This window comes from Sciurus vulgaris (genome assembly GCF_902686455.1).
Source record: "Sciurus vulgaris genome assembly, chromosome: 12".
Lineage (NCBI taxonomy): Eukaryota > Metazoa > Chordata > Mammalia > Rodentia > Sciuridae > Sciurus > Sciurus vulgaris.
The window spans coordinates 60332742-60346374 of NC_136473.1; the positions used below are offsets into that span (position 1 = coordinate 60332742).

The 13633-nt window shown below is 45.0% G+C and overlaps 1 protein-coding gene across 4 annotated transcripts in view; it reads right to left on the minus strand.

Moving 5' to 3' along the window:
- Positions 1 to 1201: 1201 nt before the first annotated feature.
- The window catches only part of CNIH3 (cornichon family AMPA receptor auxiliary protein 3), a 117501-nt gene continuing 105069 nt past the window's right edge, over positions 1202 to 13633 (minus strand). For 3 of the 4 annotated variants that reach the window (XM_079106709.1, XM_079106712.1, XM_079106710.1), the window contains exons 4-6: positions 12183 to 12295; positions 6962 to 7105; positions 1204 to 3056 (exon numbers count right to left, since the gene is read on the minus strand). In XM_079106709.1, the coding sequence (XP_078962835.1) occupies positions 3029 to 3056; positions 6962 to 7105; positions 12183 to 12295 (285 nt within the window). In that variant the 3' untranslated portion in view covers positions 1204 to 3028. Of the gene's footprint in view, positions 3057 to 6961; positions 7106 to 12182; positions 12296 to 13633 lie in introns of all 4 variants that reach the window. The other variant, XM_079106711.1, reaches the window with a different exon arrangement.

Here is a 13633-nt window from a genome sequence, read left to right on the forward strand (position 1 = left end):
GGTGCTATTGATTTCTGACCTAGCAAAGTGGAATGTGAGCTCAAATGACTCCCCTCCCCAGTGCCTCTGGGCCCAGTCACACAATGTTTACGGCTCTGTCTGACTCGGGGAACAGAATCAATTCACCAACCATGTCCCCCTGTGAAGCTCTCTCCTTAACTCATTCTTGGGATGGTGAGTTCTCCCTTGATCAAGGAAATTTCACTTTTTGATTATTAAGATTCTGGAAGACTCCAAGGAGTTTCTCCTGATTTATTCTGGTCTTCTTTTTGGTCAACTCTATGGGATACACAATGAGAGACAGACATCCAAGCCAGCAGAACTATGTGGGAAGAGGCAGATGTGGGTTGAAATCCCAGCTGTAACTACTCACTGTGGATCTGCAAGTGACTCACCTCCTCAGAGTTCCCTCATCTATAAAACAGGTGATATCTATCTCGTGGGGTATGATGAGGACTGGAAAAAAGTGTGTGAAGTATCTAGAACTCTGCCTGACCTCTCAGTCTATCACTCGTGTTATCATTTGGCCACTTATTGGTGACACTGAGTCCTTGCCCTGAGTTAGTTCACCCTAGAGGACTCACTTCCTGGACACTCCCTGTCGTCCTCAACAGTAAAGTGGGGATGAGATTGTCCATCTGTTTCATAGGAACATTGTGAGGGTCTGGTGAGATCATGGTATAAGCGCTTAGCTTTCAGGGGTAATGGGTTTAAAAGCAGGTCTGGAACTGCAGTGTGACTATAGGCAAGTCACTTACCCTCCCTGAACCTAAGTTCCTCACTTACAAAATGGGAATGAGAATAGTACTGACCTCACAGGATTATAAGGGGGATCCAATGAGATGTGAAAGCAATCTGTAAAATGAAAAGCACTGTGCAAGTGTGAATTGTTATCATTTACTACTAAGAGAGATGGCTTCAAGTGTAATGCTCAATAAGTAGCCTTTGGAAGTTGGAATCATGAATTTCCTAATTCTATTTCAACAGTCTTTGTGGGCTTGTGTCTCCTATTAAAAGTGATGTCAAATTCTTTTGGAAGGAGGGGAGATACAAAAACTAAACAAGTTTATGGGGAGAAATAATTGTGTCCTTTAGCCTCTGAAATTTTGTTGCATTTACAAAATAGCTATGGAGTTAGATTTGCTGTCTGCAACCTAGAAGGCAGGGCTTGCTTTTTTTTTTTTTTTTTTTTTTTTTTTTTTTTTTGTCTGTTTGTTCTTTGTACCAGGAATTAAACCCAAGGGTGCTTAACCACTGAGCCACAACCCCAGCCCATTTTGTATTTTATTTAGAGACAGGGTCTCACTGAGTTGCTTAGAGCCTCACTAAATTGCTGAGGTTGGCTTTGAACTTGTGATCCTCCTGCCTCCCAAATTGCTGGGATTACAGGTGTGCCCCACCACACCCAGCTCAGGGCTAGTTTCTCTGGATGATTCATCTTCTCAGGAACATAGCCACGCTGAGACCAAGTAGTCCTGAAGGTAGCTCTGCTCCCACCAATAATTCCCCAGCCAGAAGGAAGGGTACTGGCCCAGGGAAGTCTTCTTAATAACTCTACTTCTGATTCTCCAGTTTTATGCCTCCAGGCAGAAGCCTGCATTTTGTTTTCTGTAGAATTTTTAGAAGCACAATACCTTTTTTGAAAATTTGCTTTTTCTACCTACCAGTTTGCCAACCATATGGAGACGAGCCCCGCCCGTGACGGAGTTGAAATGAAAGAGGCAGTGAGGTGAGATGCCCGAGTTGTCGCTGCATTTCAAACATAGCACACAACGCGTTACACAAACACCATTCATAAACCTGACTCACAGGTTTCAGATGGGAGCTGGGTACATGTATAAATAGCTGTGTATGTTAAACAGTAGAAAAGCAAGGAAGTTTGGGGAAGAAGGTCAAAATCATTGTGCCCAATTTAAACATCATAAAAATCTCAGCCTTGTCATTATTTACAACCCCCACATAACTCCCACCCGCCCCCCCAAAAAATGGAGAGAAAGCCAAGTGGAAAATTCTAAATAAGCTGATGTCCTCACGTTGAACTAAACAGTACAAATGATGCAGCATCATAAAATGAAGTTATAATTATGTTGTCTCACTTCCTGGCTGCCGGATGCCCACGGTACAGAGCAGCCGCTCGACAGGATTTTCTGGGCTTGGAACTGTTTTGGGATTGTTTTAAGAAAAGGTAGCTTTGACTAGTGTTGACCAAATGATTTGCAGTAAATGACTCTGATGGTTTTTGATGGCAGTGGAAGAATCTACCTTGTGATGGTGAAGAACTACACCTTGAACATGTGACAGATGTTTTAAAAATCTACTTTTCCCATATTCCCCCTCCATAGCTCACCCGGTGACACTGGACATAAGTTATTGCCAACAGATTGTCCCAAACCCAGCTCATGAAGTTCCTGCCCCAGACCCTCACAAAGCTTAGTATGAAAACAGGCACGTCAGCAGGCTCAAGGCTGGTAATCAGCCAAGGCAAATCCTGCAGTCTTCCAGCCCCAGCCACAGAGGTGTGGAAACAACTTAGAAGATGTGCAGTAAGAGTCTTGGGCATGCTCAGGACATCCTGGAGGCTTTCAGGGGATCCCTGCACCCACAGCCTTGGCCTTGACTCTGGGTCAATCTGTTCCTTAGCAGGCACCCTCCAGCCTTCTGGCCTCATTCCCACCATCCAGGAACTCCGGGTGAACTTGCAAGGTGCCGTTCAATGAAGTAGATTCAGGAAGCATCTGCTGTCTCTCAGGAGAGGTTTAGTTTTTTGTCACTTCCAGGTGGCCCTGATGCTCAGCCTGTGTATGGGATTTGAATGCTGAAGACTGTGACACCAGGGCAATGACAGACATGTACAGTTAACTCAGCCTGACTGCTGTGTGGCTTCAGTTCCTTCCCATTCAGTCACTGCCTGCCGGGTCTCTTTCTCACATGTCCCCTCTCTGGTCCCTCCTCCAGTCACCAGCAGAAGTGAACTTCTCAGCCTTGGCCTCTCCCATCTCAGTCTTTGATGATGTGCGTGGTCTTTAGGTTAAGAGCTCACTAAAGTGTAGATCATGCTGGATGCAAAAAGAAAAGGACAAGCGGGTGTTAGCAGGCACTTCCAAAAAACTGGTCCCCTCAGCTTCTCCTCCCATCACTAGAGCATCTGGTCTACCCGCTACTGTGCCCCTTCAACTTCCCATAATGCTGAAATGAGGATTTGTTAGGACAACATACTGAGTGCCTTGGATAAAAGATGTGATTGTACTAAGTACCTATTATTATTCTCATCAGGATGACTATTATGGTTCTGATTCCTTCTCCTGCAATTGCAGGGCAGGTCTCTGCGGGAGCCAGGGGTGCAGCATTCTCTTGCCACCAGCTACTATCACATGTTTACACAATGGCTGTGTCCAGGGGCTCCCAGATGGTGATGCAAAATATGTTAGTGCCACGGATCTGAGGTAGAGATCACCATCGCTACTGCCAGTGCCAGTGTGTGAACACAGGGCCCCTGGGCATATGAACTAAATGGGTTCTACACTGGGTAACTCCCTGGCCTCCGGTGTTAATGACCTCCAGGCATTAAGAACATGGTTCCTAAGCTGGTGCTCCGACAATACCAAGAGTGGAGGGGCATGTGTCTTGTGCTCTTAGAAGGAACTTCAAGTTAATTCTGCAAGGCTAATGAATGATCCACATCAAAATAAAACACTTTCTGAATATTTGGCAGAAACAAAAACAACCACCTTTTCACATTACAGTGAGAAAACAGGACAGCCCAAGAAGCAAAACCCAAGCAAAGAAACGAAAATGTTTTCCTTCTAACCGTATGCAGCTTCGAGGACAAACGAGCTCTTCTGAGCAGCCCACACTCCCTCTTCCATGACCTGAGATGCCTGGTGTTCACAGAGCACTACTGGTCAGGGCTGGAGCTAGAGAGACTTAGACTACATGGCTAGTGACACAAACTCCAAGGCTAGTCCTTTTTCCCTTATGACACTAAGCCTCATTGTGGATGTCTTTAATTCATTTCCACTCATCTTCTATTCAATAGCAAATAAGCACCTACTGCATGCCAGACCCCATTCTCAGTGCAGGGAAACAATGGTGAATGTGCAGCCCAGTCCCTGCCTCAAAGAAACCTACAGCTAAGTTGCAATGACAAACATCAAGGCTTCAGTAAGAACCTACCATGTGTCAGGCACTGGTCAGGCACTGCAGATACAGAGGTGAGTGAAACAGTCAAATTCTCTGCTATCAAGCAAACCATAGATAATGTAATCACAGAGCGAGAGAAAGAAACCTAAAGAGAGGCAGCCACCATGCAGAATAACTGGGCAGGAGGGTAGTGTGACTGCAGGAAGATAGCATGGTCCTGTTGCATTCTGGGTTTGAGAACTCTTTCTATTGACAGGGTCAACCCTTCACATTGACCTCACTAGCTAGTATTAGTATTAGCTCATCTCCATCCCACACAACCCACGAACATCATCTGGCCCACAAGATAAAGGGGATGGAGGCAGCTGCCAGATAGCACACTGTAGTGAACAAGCCTGGGCCCTTGAGCCAGAGGAATTGCTAATTATGAGCCAGGCTCTTGGACATGTTTCTTAACTTCTCTGGGGTTCTCAGGAACCTCAAACTGTAAAATGCCAACCGCACCTTCACAAGGTCCTCAGGTGCCCTCACAAGAGTCTCTCACCCATACTGGGCTCAGAGGCAGCTCTGCACACATGGTGCCCTACGTCCCTCTGACAGCAGCCTAGGCTGATAGGTCTGTGTCCTCTACCAGCTCTGGATCTGGGCTGAAAGCTCCTGAAGTGGGAGAAACGGGGTCTTCCAGGAGGCCCGAAGAGCTCCAAGAGGTCAGGTTCCACAAGGAACATGGGCACACTCAGCCCACTACCCAAGGGCCTGGTAGGGCGGGGCAGCATTGTTTACAAATTTATTTTGGAAACAAAGAAGTTAATAAATATAACATGAAGGCAGTGCCCAACAACTGGAGTGATGGACTAGAGGACAGATCATTAAACAGAATGCCAGGAACATTTCAATTACAGAATGATCACATCTACTGAAGGGCACGGAAGCCAAAAACACCATCCCGTACCACCCCTCCCGCCCCCATAGCCCAGAAGACACAGCAGCATTGCTTTCTGTCTGGGGATTCAAATACTTCAGACTCCAGCCATTACTGTGACAAAGCTGAAATGAGGGTGCTTGGCCTGCCTGGGTATCCTGGACTAAGGTGGATCCCAGGCTAATGGGGCAGGAGCCGGGGGAAGCACTGGCTGTGTTCTGATAGTTTTGAAGCAGGACAAGGCTGCTTCTGGGTTCAGGCCACTCAGCCTATGACTCTGCAGAAGGGTGGTCTGCAGCCCCATAAATAAATCAAGGTTGGGTATATTGTAGAGAAGAGACCTCAGAAGGAGGTCACCTAAGAAACCCCCAAGGTATGGAGTCCCTCAGTCTAGAAGAACTTTGTCCCCATGACAGGAACGAGCCTGAGTTGCTACAAAGCTTAAACTTAAAGCCAAAAAGACTTGGGTGAATTGCTGGGCATCTCAGAAATCACCAGAGGCTTCAAAGACCCATAGGTTCCCTGCAAGGTGAGGCAGGAAACTATTAGTGGTGAAAAGCCCAAGCCTGAAACCAGCTCTTGACCCAAGATGAAAGTGCTAGAGTAACCCTGAATCCCTCCACAGCGGAGGTATTTCCGGAGGAAACTGTACAGCCCTGGCCTCTGAACCTGTAGATGCTGGGGGTAGAGAGGGGAGAGAAGACAAAACCAAGCAGACCTCCCAGAGGTAGTTCTCACCCTCAGGTGTGCATCCAAACTGACTGAGGGGCACATTTAAAGTGCAGATGCCTAGGCACCCCTGGAAAGTCTGACTTGGTAAAACTAGGCCTAGAAATCTGCATTTTTAAGAAGGATGCTGTCTGCACTCCCTATCCATCACTTTGATAAAGACTTGTCTAGAGTTTCTCTAAGACTGGCAGTAGTTAAAAGTTCCATCTTTGGCATCAGACTGGAAATAGACTTCCCGCTGTGGCACTATTAGCTGTAACCTTGGGGAAATTATCTACCTGCTCAGAGCCATTTTTAATATGAGGGTAAGGACAGTATTTACCTCATACAAAGCTCTTAGCTCAGAGACTGGCTCATTTTTAAATGCTGGACAATACAGTCACTTCCCAGCCTGCCACAGCCCAATCCAAACCCAGAGGTGGCCATGGAGTCTGTACCAGGCGACTGTCAACCCATCTGGAAACAACAATGGGATGTTTGAGGATATCCATGGGCCCAGGAGACGTGGCGAGGAGAGAGGCCCCAAGATGAGCACAAAGAGAAGCAGGAAGGAGATGTTTCCAAAAAAGACACTCTGGGGTATCACACCACAAGACAGGTTGTTTATAGCTACCTGCTTAGCTAAGACATTCTGAGTGGAGGGTGAAAAGGTGAGAGTCCCAACAGGGAGTCGCAAAGTCAGCAGGTTTTATGTTATATAATGTGGGGGAATTGTAAGCGTAAGCATTTAATGACCAGTGTGCCACTCATGACTGCCCCTGGGGATTGCTTTTATGGTGCCCAGGAATCTTTACCAACAGGCTGGGGAAAGGGGCCTTGTGAGGAGGCTGTGCTCCTAGGGCAACAGGTAACCTGATGGGTGGAGCTACGTTCTGAGAGGCAGGAACTATTGCGAAGGAATGGTCAATGGCAATCCACCAACTATCTCCTAAAAGATGGTGGTAGAATGTGTTTAACAGTGGCTGTACATGCACGGGACCTTCTGCCTTTTACACCTTTATACAGAAGCCCTTGTTCCTGAACCAGAGTCAGGCACAACTGACCACTACTCCCAACCTCATCAGTCAAGCCCCCCAGGGCCACTTCCTCAAAGGAGGTAGAAATTCCCTTGGGGAAACCCCCTTCCACTTGCTGCAGAAGTCAGACCCACCTGGAGGGGCGGAAACTCACCAGTAAAGATAGTAGAAGAAGGAGAGCAGGTAGAAGGCCAGCTTACACCAGGCCTCCTTCTGACAGTAGCTCAAGGTGTCTGCATTCATGACCACCGGCGGGTCATAGGCCAGCTCCGAACTATCTGCCGGACAGTGGAAATACCTGTGGGGAAAGAGGACATGGCATCACTGGCTCTGAGGCTCTGACACCTCCAACATCACCTGGGCCAAGCCTCCTGATGCGGGACATCCCTCCTGCCATTGCTCCCAAGCAGTCACTTCCTTCTGTCCAAGCCGCAGTCCAGACAGCCCTGAAGTGTGGCTCTGCCACCACCTTCCAGCAAGTCCTTCAATACTCAGATCCTCTGGGATCATGGTGACTTTCCCATGTACAGTGATGCTCTGACACAAAGAAAAAATGTGTCACCTGGTGTCCTCTGGGAGTACTAGGAAGAGCTTCCTTTCAGCATGGATGCAAGTGTGGTGGAGGTATGCCTCATGCCACTGTACCTACGTTCTGCCTTAAAGTGTGTTGATTTGGGACTGGGGATGAGGCTCTGAGGTGGAGAGTTTGCCCAGCATGCACAAGGTCCTGAATTTGATCCTTGGCACAGGAAATAGTAAATAATAATAATAATAATAACTATTTTGAATTAGGTATTGCCCTTGACCTAACCCTCATTTAAATTCCCAAGAACTCTGAGAGGGACATCATATTCCCACCTAGTTTTTAGGTACTTTTTTTTCCTGATAGAAAGATCCAGAAGAGCAGAAAGAACACTGGCTATCTGTGGGAAAGCTGGAAGAGTAAAAGAGCAATGGGAGGAAGGAAAAAGATGACAGCAAGCTGTCAGCTTCCAAAGCCCACAATCCACATCAGCTTCACACCAATGGCCAAGGCCAGGGAGGAAAGCAACCTCTGATCACTGCCCTCAGGACCTGACCTCCAGCCAGCAACAGGACACTACCTGCAGGGCCTCAGCCTCCTGTAGAGCCCAAGAACACAGGGGCAGCTGAATTCACCCAGCTGGAAAAGGAATCCTCTGGAAAAGGAATCCTGGGAGGAGGCAGAAGTGAGAATTCATGGCTCCTCCTAGGTTCTGGGATAGGCAGTAGCTCTCCATCCTGAAGAAGGGCAGGAGACTGATCCTACTGGTTTTGAAGACCATCCCTGTAACCCAGCAACTTGCAGAGTTGGCATCTCCATCCCCTTTTCCTTCCCCTTCGAAGAATTGCATTGACAAGATCTGTCACCAACATTATGCTGAGAGGAAATCACAAGCCAGATTCAATGATACCTGCCAGTTCATGACCCTCTGGGCCACTCACCTCTCCTCTTCCTGGGAGAAGATTTCAAAACCTATTTGCTTTCATTGTGGCTTTGTTCCCAGGTGACCTCATTAAGTGGAGGCAGAGGGACAGGGTGACTAAGTGTTTTGGTGGAAAGAACCAGGTTTCTGTTTGCTGGTCACAGGAATGACCTTCCTTGGATCAGTCATTAACCTGTATGGGCCTTAACTTCTCATCTGTAAAACAGGGATGAAATTTCCCACTTCAAAGGGCTATTGGGAAGATTGTGTGAAGTGATGTATGCAAGTAACCTGAAAAAGGACTGGGGAGATAGCTCAGTTGGTAGAGTTCTTGCCTAGCATGTACAAGGCCCTGGGTTCAATCCCCTGCACCACCAAAAAAAAAAAAAAAAAAAAAAATTACATTTAACCTGCCAAAAATGGGCTCTGAATAAATGCAGACAGTTCTACTTTTATTGAAGCAAATCGAGAGTGAGAGCAGAGGGACTTTAAATGCATGAGAAATATCACTGACCTGAACCTGTTGGAAAAGGAAAACTAGAAGATGTTCAAGGACTCTGATGTTTTGTTTGTTTGTTAGGGTACTGAGGATTGAACCCAGGGGTGCTTTACCACTAAGCCACATCCCCAGTTCTTTTTATTTTTTATTTTGAGACAGGGTTCGACTAAGTTACTTAGGGCCTCACTAGATTGCTGAGGTTGTCCTCCAACTTGCAATCCTCCTGCCTCAGCCTTCTAAGTCACTGGGATTACAGGCGTGCACCACCACATGCAGCAAGGACTCTTATTTTTAAAGGAATTCTCTATCCTCATTCTTTCTTTACTTTTTTCTTTCATGTTTTCAACACTTACTAATTGTGCTAATGACAGTATATCGTATATACTATTTACACACACACACACACACACACACACATATAATATAGGTTCTAATAACTAGATCCCATCAGAGATTCAAAAAAAATAAGACAAGGTCCCTACTGGCAAGACTGCAGCTGCTCTTCCTCTCCAGATGCACACATTCTGAGTGTTTGGACACTGGCCAACTTTCCCTTTTCTTCCATTAGACAAGTGCTCGCCCTCAGCACAGTGCACCAATCAAAGTTTCATAGACTGACCACATTATTTTTTCTTTTGGGTGGTGCTGGGGATCAAACCCAGAGCCTCGAGCCTCAAGCATGGTAAGCACATGTTGTACCACTGAGCTACATCTCCACTCCACGACCACACTTTTGATACACTCCATTGACAGCTCCCAACTTAAAGGATCTCAGGATAAACTTCTTTTGAGCAGAGCAGATGAGACAGCCATTTGGGTCACATGTGAGGTGGCAAGGACATGGACTGAGATTCACACAGTGGAGAGATGGAACCACAGGGTGAGTGACTCTGGTTAGTTGACCCACCCTGGGTCTCTGGGTCCCCATGTGTGATGCAGGGAGAATTAAACCTATCTCAGTTGTTGCAGACCTTGGTCCAGGTAAAGAGTGGATAGTCCCTAAGTGGGGAGTCATTACAATGCCATAATCATTCTATGTGGCTTCTGTGTTCAAATTTTAGCAGATTGCTTTTACTTAATGCAAAAGGGCCCTACCCCAAAGACACATGTGTTGAAGGCCTGGTCCCCAGATTGGTGTTATTGGAGATGGTGGAACCTTTTAGAGGTTGGAGCTGAGTCAGAGATCTTATGTCATTGGAGGTGTGCCCTCAAAGGGAAGTATGGGACTCTCTCTCTGTCTCTCTCTGTCTCTCCTCTCTCTCTCTCTCTCTCTCTCTCTCTCTCTCTCTCTCTCTCTCTCTCTCTCTCTCTCTCTCTCTCTCTCTCTCTCTCGCTTCCTGCCTGACAAAAAGTGAGCAGCTTCCTTGGCTATGTGTTCCTTCCCTGATGTGCTGTCTCACCACAACTCAAAAGCATTGGGACCAATCAAGCACAAACTGAAACCCCCAAAGCTATGAAACAAAATAAACCTTTTTTCCTTTCTAAGTTGATTAAGACAGGTATTTTGTTACAGTAACAGAAAGCTGACTGAAACAATATGCCACTTTGATATGTAACCAAATTGTGTTCCTTCCTCCCTAAACCTTTGATTTAGTATTCTTTGTGTTTGGTCAATGGCATCATCAACCTCTCAGCCACCCAGCTTAGAGGTTTCCTCTCACTCTCCTCTTTTACTCAAGTATAGGCCAAGGCCTGTCCAGTTTACCCACATGCATTCTCCTGTTCTTTCATTCCACCTTCTACTACCTAGGTCAGTCTTTATCTGGAATTTCACCATGACCTCCCTAATTAGTTTTCATCCTCAATATTTCACCTTCAAACTCATTCTTCACACTTCTTACCAGGGTTATCTTCCTAAAACTCAGATCAGGAAATGCATTTTCCTCCACCAAAACCTGTGATAGTTTTTCCATTCCCTATAGAATAAATTAATTCCAACTTTTTCAACAAATCTTCTCAGGCACTCCACATAAGATTTCCATCTCATTTGTCATTGCATCTCTTCTTAACTCCCTCCAGGAACCCCACATCCAACCACGCCAAACAAATGCTGTTCCCCAAATACACAAGTGCTCTCTCACTTCTGGGCCTTTGCATATGCTTTTCCAGATTTTCCAGGGTCAACCTTCAGTTTAATTTAAGCTCTTCTTTCTCTATACTTCTACAGATATTCCTCATATGTCTGTTAAGAATATAATTTTGGGCCGGGGACATAGCTCAGTGGTAGAACGCTTGCCTAGCACACGTGAGTTACTGGGTTCTTTCCTCAGCACCACATACAAATAAATAAAATAAAATAAATCATGTCCATCTACAACTAAAAAAAAATAGATTTTACTCTTGAGAGTAGGGATTATATTTTATATTCTTCTCAGAATCCTCCACAATGCCTAACAAGTAATATGGGTCCTGAATATTTGCTAAATGAAAGAGTGAAATGCTCTAGATGTGACTAAATAAAAGCTCAATGAAGATTAAGTATTTCATGGTTAACTAATGACGGTTTGGGCATCCAGAGCTCTGGGAGCAAGAGGTCCAGGGTGGGCAATTTATCTGCACAATTATATTCTCTTCGATTTCTGTATTCCCTCATCCATTCCTTCTATATCCATATGGTAACTATATTTTATAAAAAGCCCAAGTCACATGATTTGACACATGGCTTTAGCAGGGGAAAGAATACGTGAGCTCAGAACTGTCCCAGAAAATCTGGCCCATCTGGTAGGTGCTTTTTTTATTAAGATATAACTTATTTATCATAAAATTCACCCTTTTAAAGTGCAAAAGTCAGTGGGTTACAGTGTATTTGTAGAGTTGTGTACCATTACCACTAATTTCAGAGCATTTTCATCATCCTAAAAAGAAAACTCCGTACCCATTCGTGGTCACTCCCCATTCCTGCTCCCTCCCAGCCCTGGGCAGCCACTCATTTACTTTCTGCCTCTATAGATCTGAGTAATCTGGACATTTCATGTAAATGATATCATAACATATGCCCATTTGTTCCTGGTTTCTTTCAATTTATATTTTCTTTAAGGTTCATCCATGTCAAAGCGATTATCGATACTTCATTTCTTTCTGTTGTCAAGTTGTATTCCATTGTGTGAACATACCACAGGTTGTTTATCCATCCACCAGCAATGAGCACGTGGGTCGCTTCCATTTCTTGGTGATTGTGAAGAACACTGAAGCCACTTTTAATACTGGTGTATAAGAGCTGGGGTTTTGATTAATGGAGCCAATAGGAAGGGCCTTCCCTTACATGGTCTTGCTAGAGCAGCATGGGAAAGGGAATTTGAAGTGGGGGTCCTCAAAAGGAAGGGATGAAGGGATGGCACTAAGCGGCTGATCTATTTGTGGGACATTGTCCTTTGAGAGCAGTCTATTCAGGCAAAAGAGAGGGAGGAAGGGCCAGCCTCTGACAGTCTTACCTCCAGAAGTGATAGAAGAGTAGAGGGACGTTCAGCCCCAGGGTGAGCCACTCCTGGGCACACAGGAACATGATGCAGAAGAGGCTGTGGATGGAGTACTCTGGCAGCACCAGCTGAAGAGGGAGCAGAGACACAGGCCTGGGTTAGGGAGAGGAGAGCTGATCTAACTCCTATAGCGGGTGCCTGGACAGTGCCCCTGCCCACGCTGGTAATACCGGCCCTCCCTGCAGTAGTGTAGAGTCACTGCCGTAAGATGTGGTCATTTCTGGGAAGTTCTCCATGTTTTATATTCAATTCCAAATGCACTCAGGCCCTCTACATTTGCTCCTGTGACTCACTGACCCCCAGGAGGAATGGAGGAAGTGATCCAGCCCTGGGAGGTCTGACCCAAGCAGGACCACATGGAGAAAAGTCCTAGGGCGCCTACTGATCCCCAAACTACCTTGTTCTTGTTTTTCTATCCTCTGTGCATCCTTTTCTAGTATCCATTTCAAATATAGGAGGGCTCAGAAAAAAAAAAAATTGAGAAATAGCATTTGGCTTGATGGTTGAGCAGATAAATAAGAACCCAAGGAAAAAATCAAGTAACAATGATAAGGAGGGATAGTGCAGCCTTGGGGAGAAGGGGGAAAAAAACAGCTCAGACCAAGAAGAGCCAGCTGGAGGGAGCAACCAGCAGGAAGACAAAGCTCCCCACTCCCAATCCAGTCACAGGGAAAAAGAGCTTAAAATAATTATGAACCCTGTGAAGGGTGTTCATGGTTTACCAGAAATGAAAGCTGTAAGCTAAAGGGTAATCGCAAGGGAGAAATTTAGTATGGAAGGCAGTAGTAAGGAAGTCTGCAGCTATACAAAAGGTACCATCTTACCCAGACATGTGGGGAGAATTTTATATATATATATATATATATTTTCTATAATATAATTATACATTTTCTATAAATAAATATATATATTTTATATATAAATATGTAAGTCTATATATTATTTATTTTATTCACATATATAATTTATTTACATAATACAAATCATATTATAAATTATGTTTATATTATATGATATAGAGAATATAAATTACATTATATCTAATACATAACTCATTGTTTATATTATATACTACACCGTTGGTCCTCCATCTCCATGGGTCTCATACCCATGGATTCAGCCAACCAAGACTGAAAATATTTGAAAAAAACAGATTGCATCTGTATTAAACATGGATTTTTTTGTCATTATTCCCTAAACAATACCTCATAACAATTTACTTAGCACTTATGTTGTATTCAATATTACGAATGTATAATACAGACAAATCTAGAGATGATTGAAAGTCTATGGGAGGATGTCATAGGTTTGTGTGAGGACTATGACATTTTACATAAGGGACTTGCATATCTGTGGATTCTGGTCTTCACAGGGGATGCTGTATCCAACCTCCCATAGCTATCAAG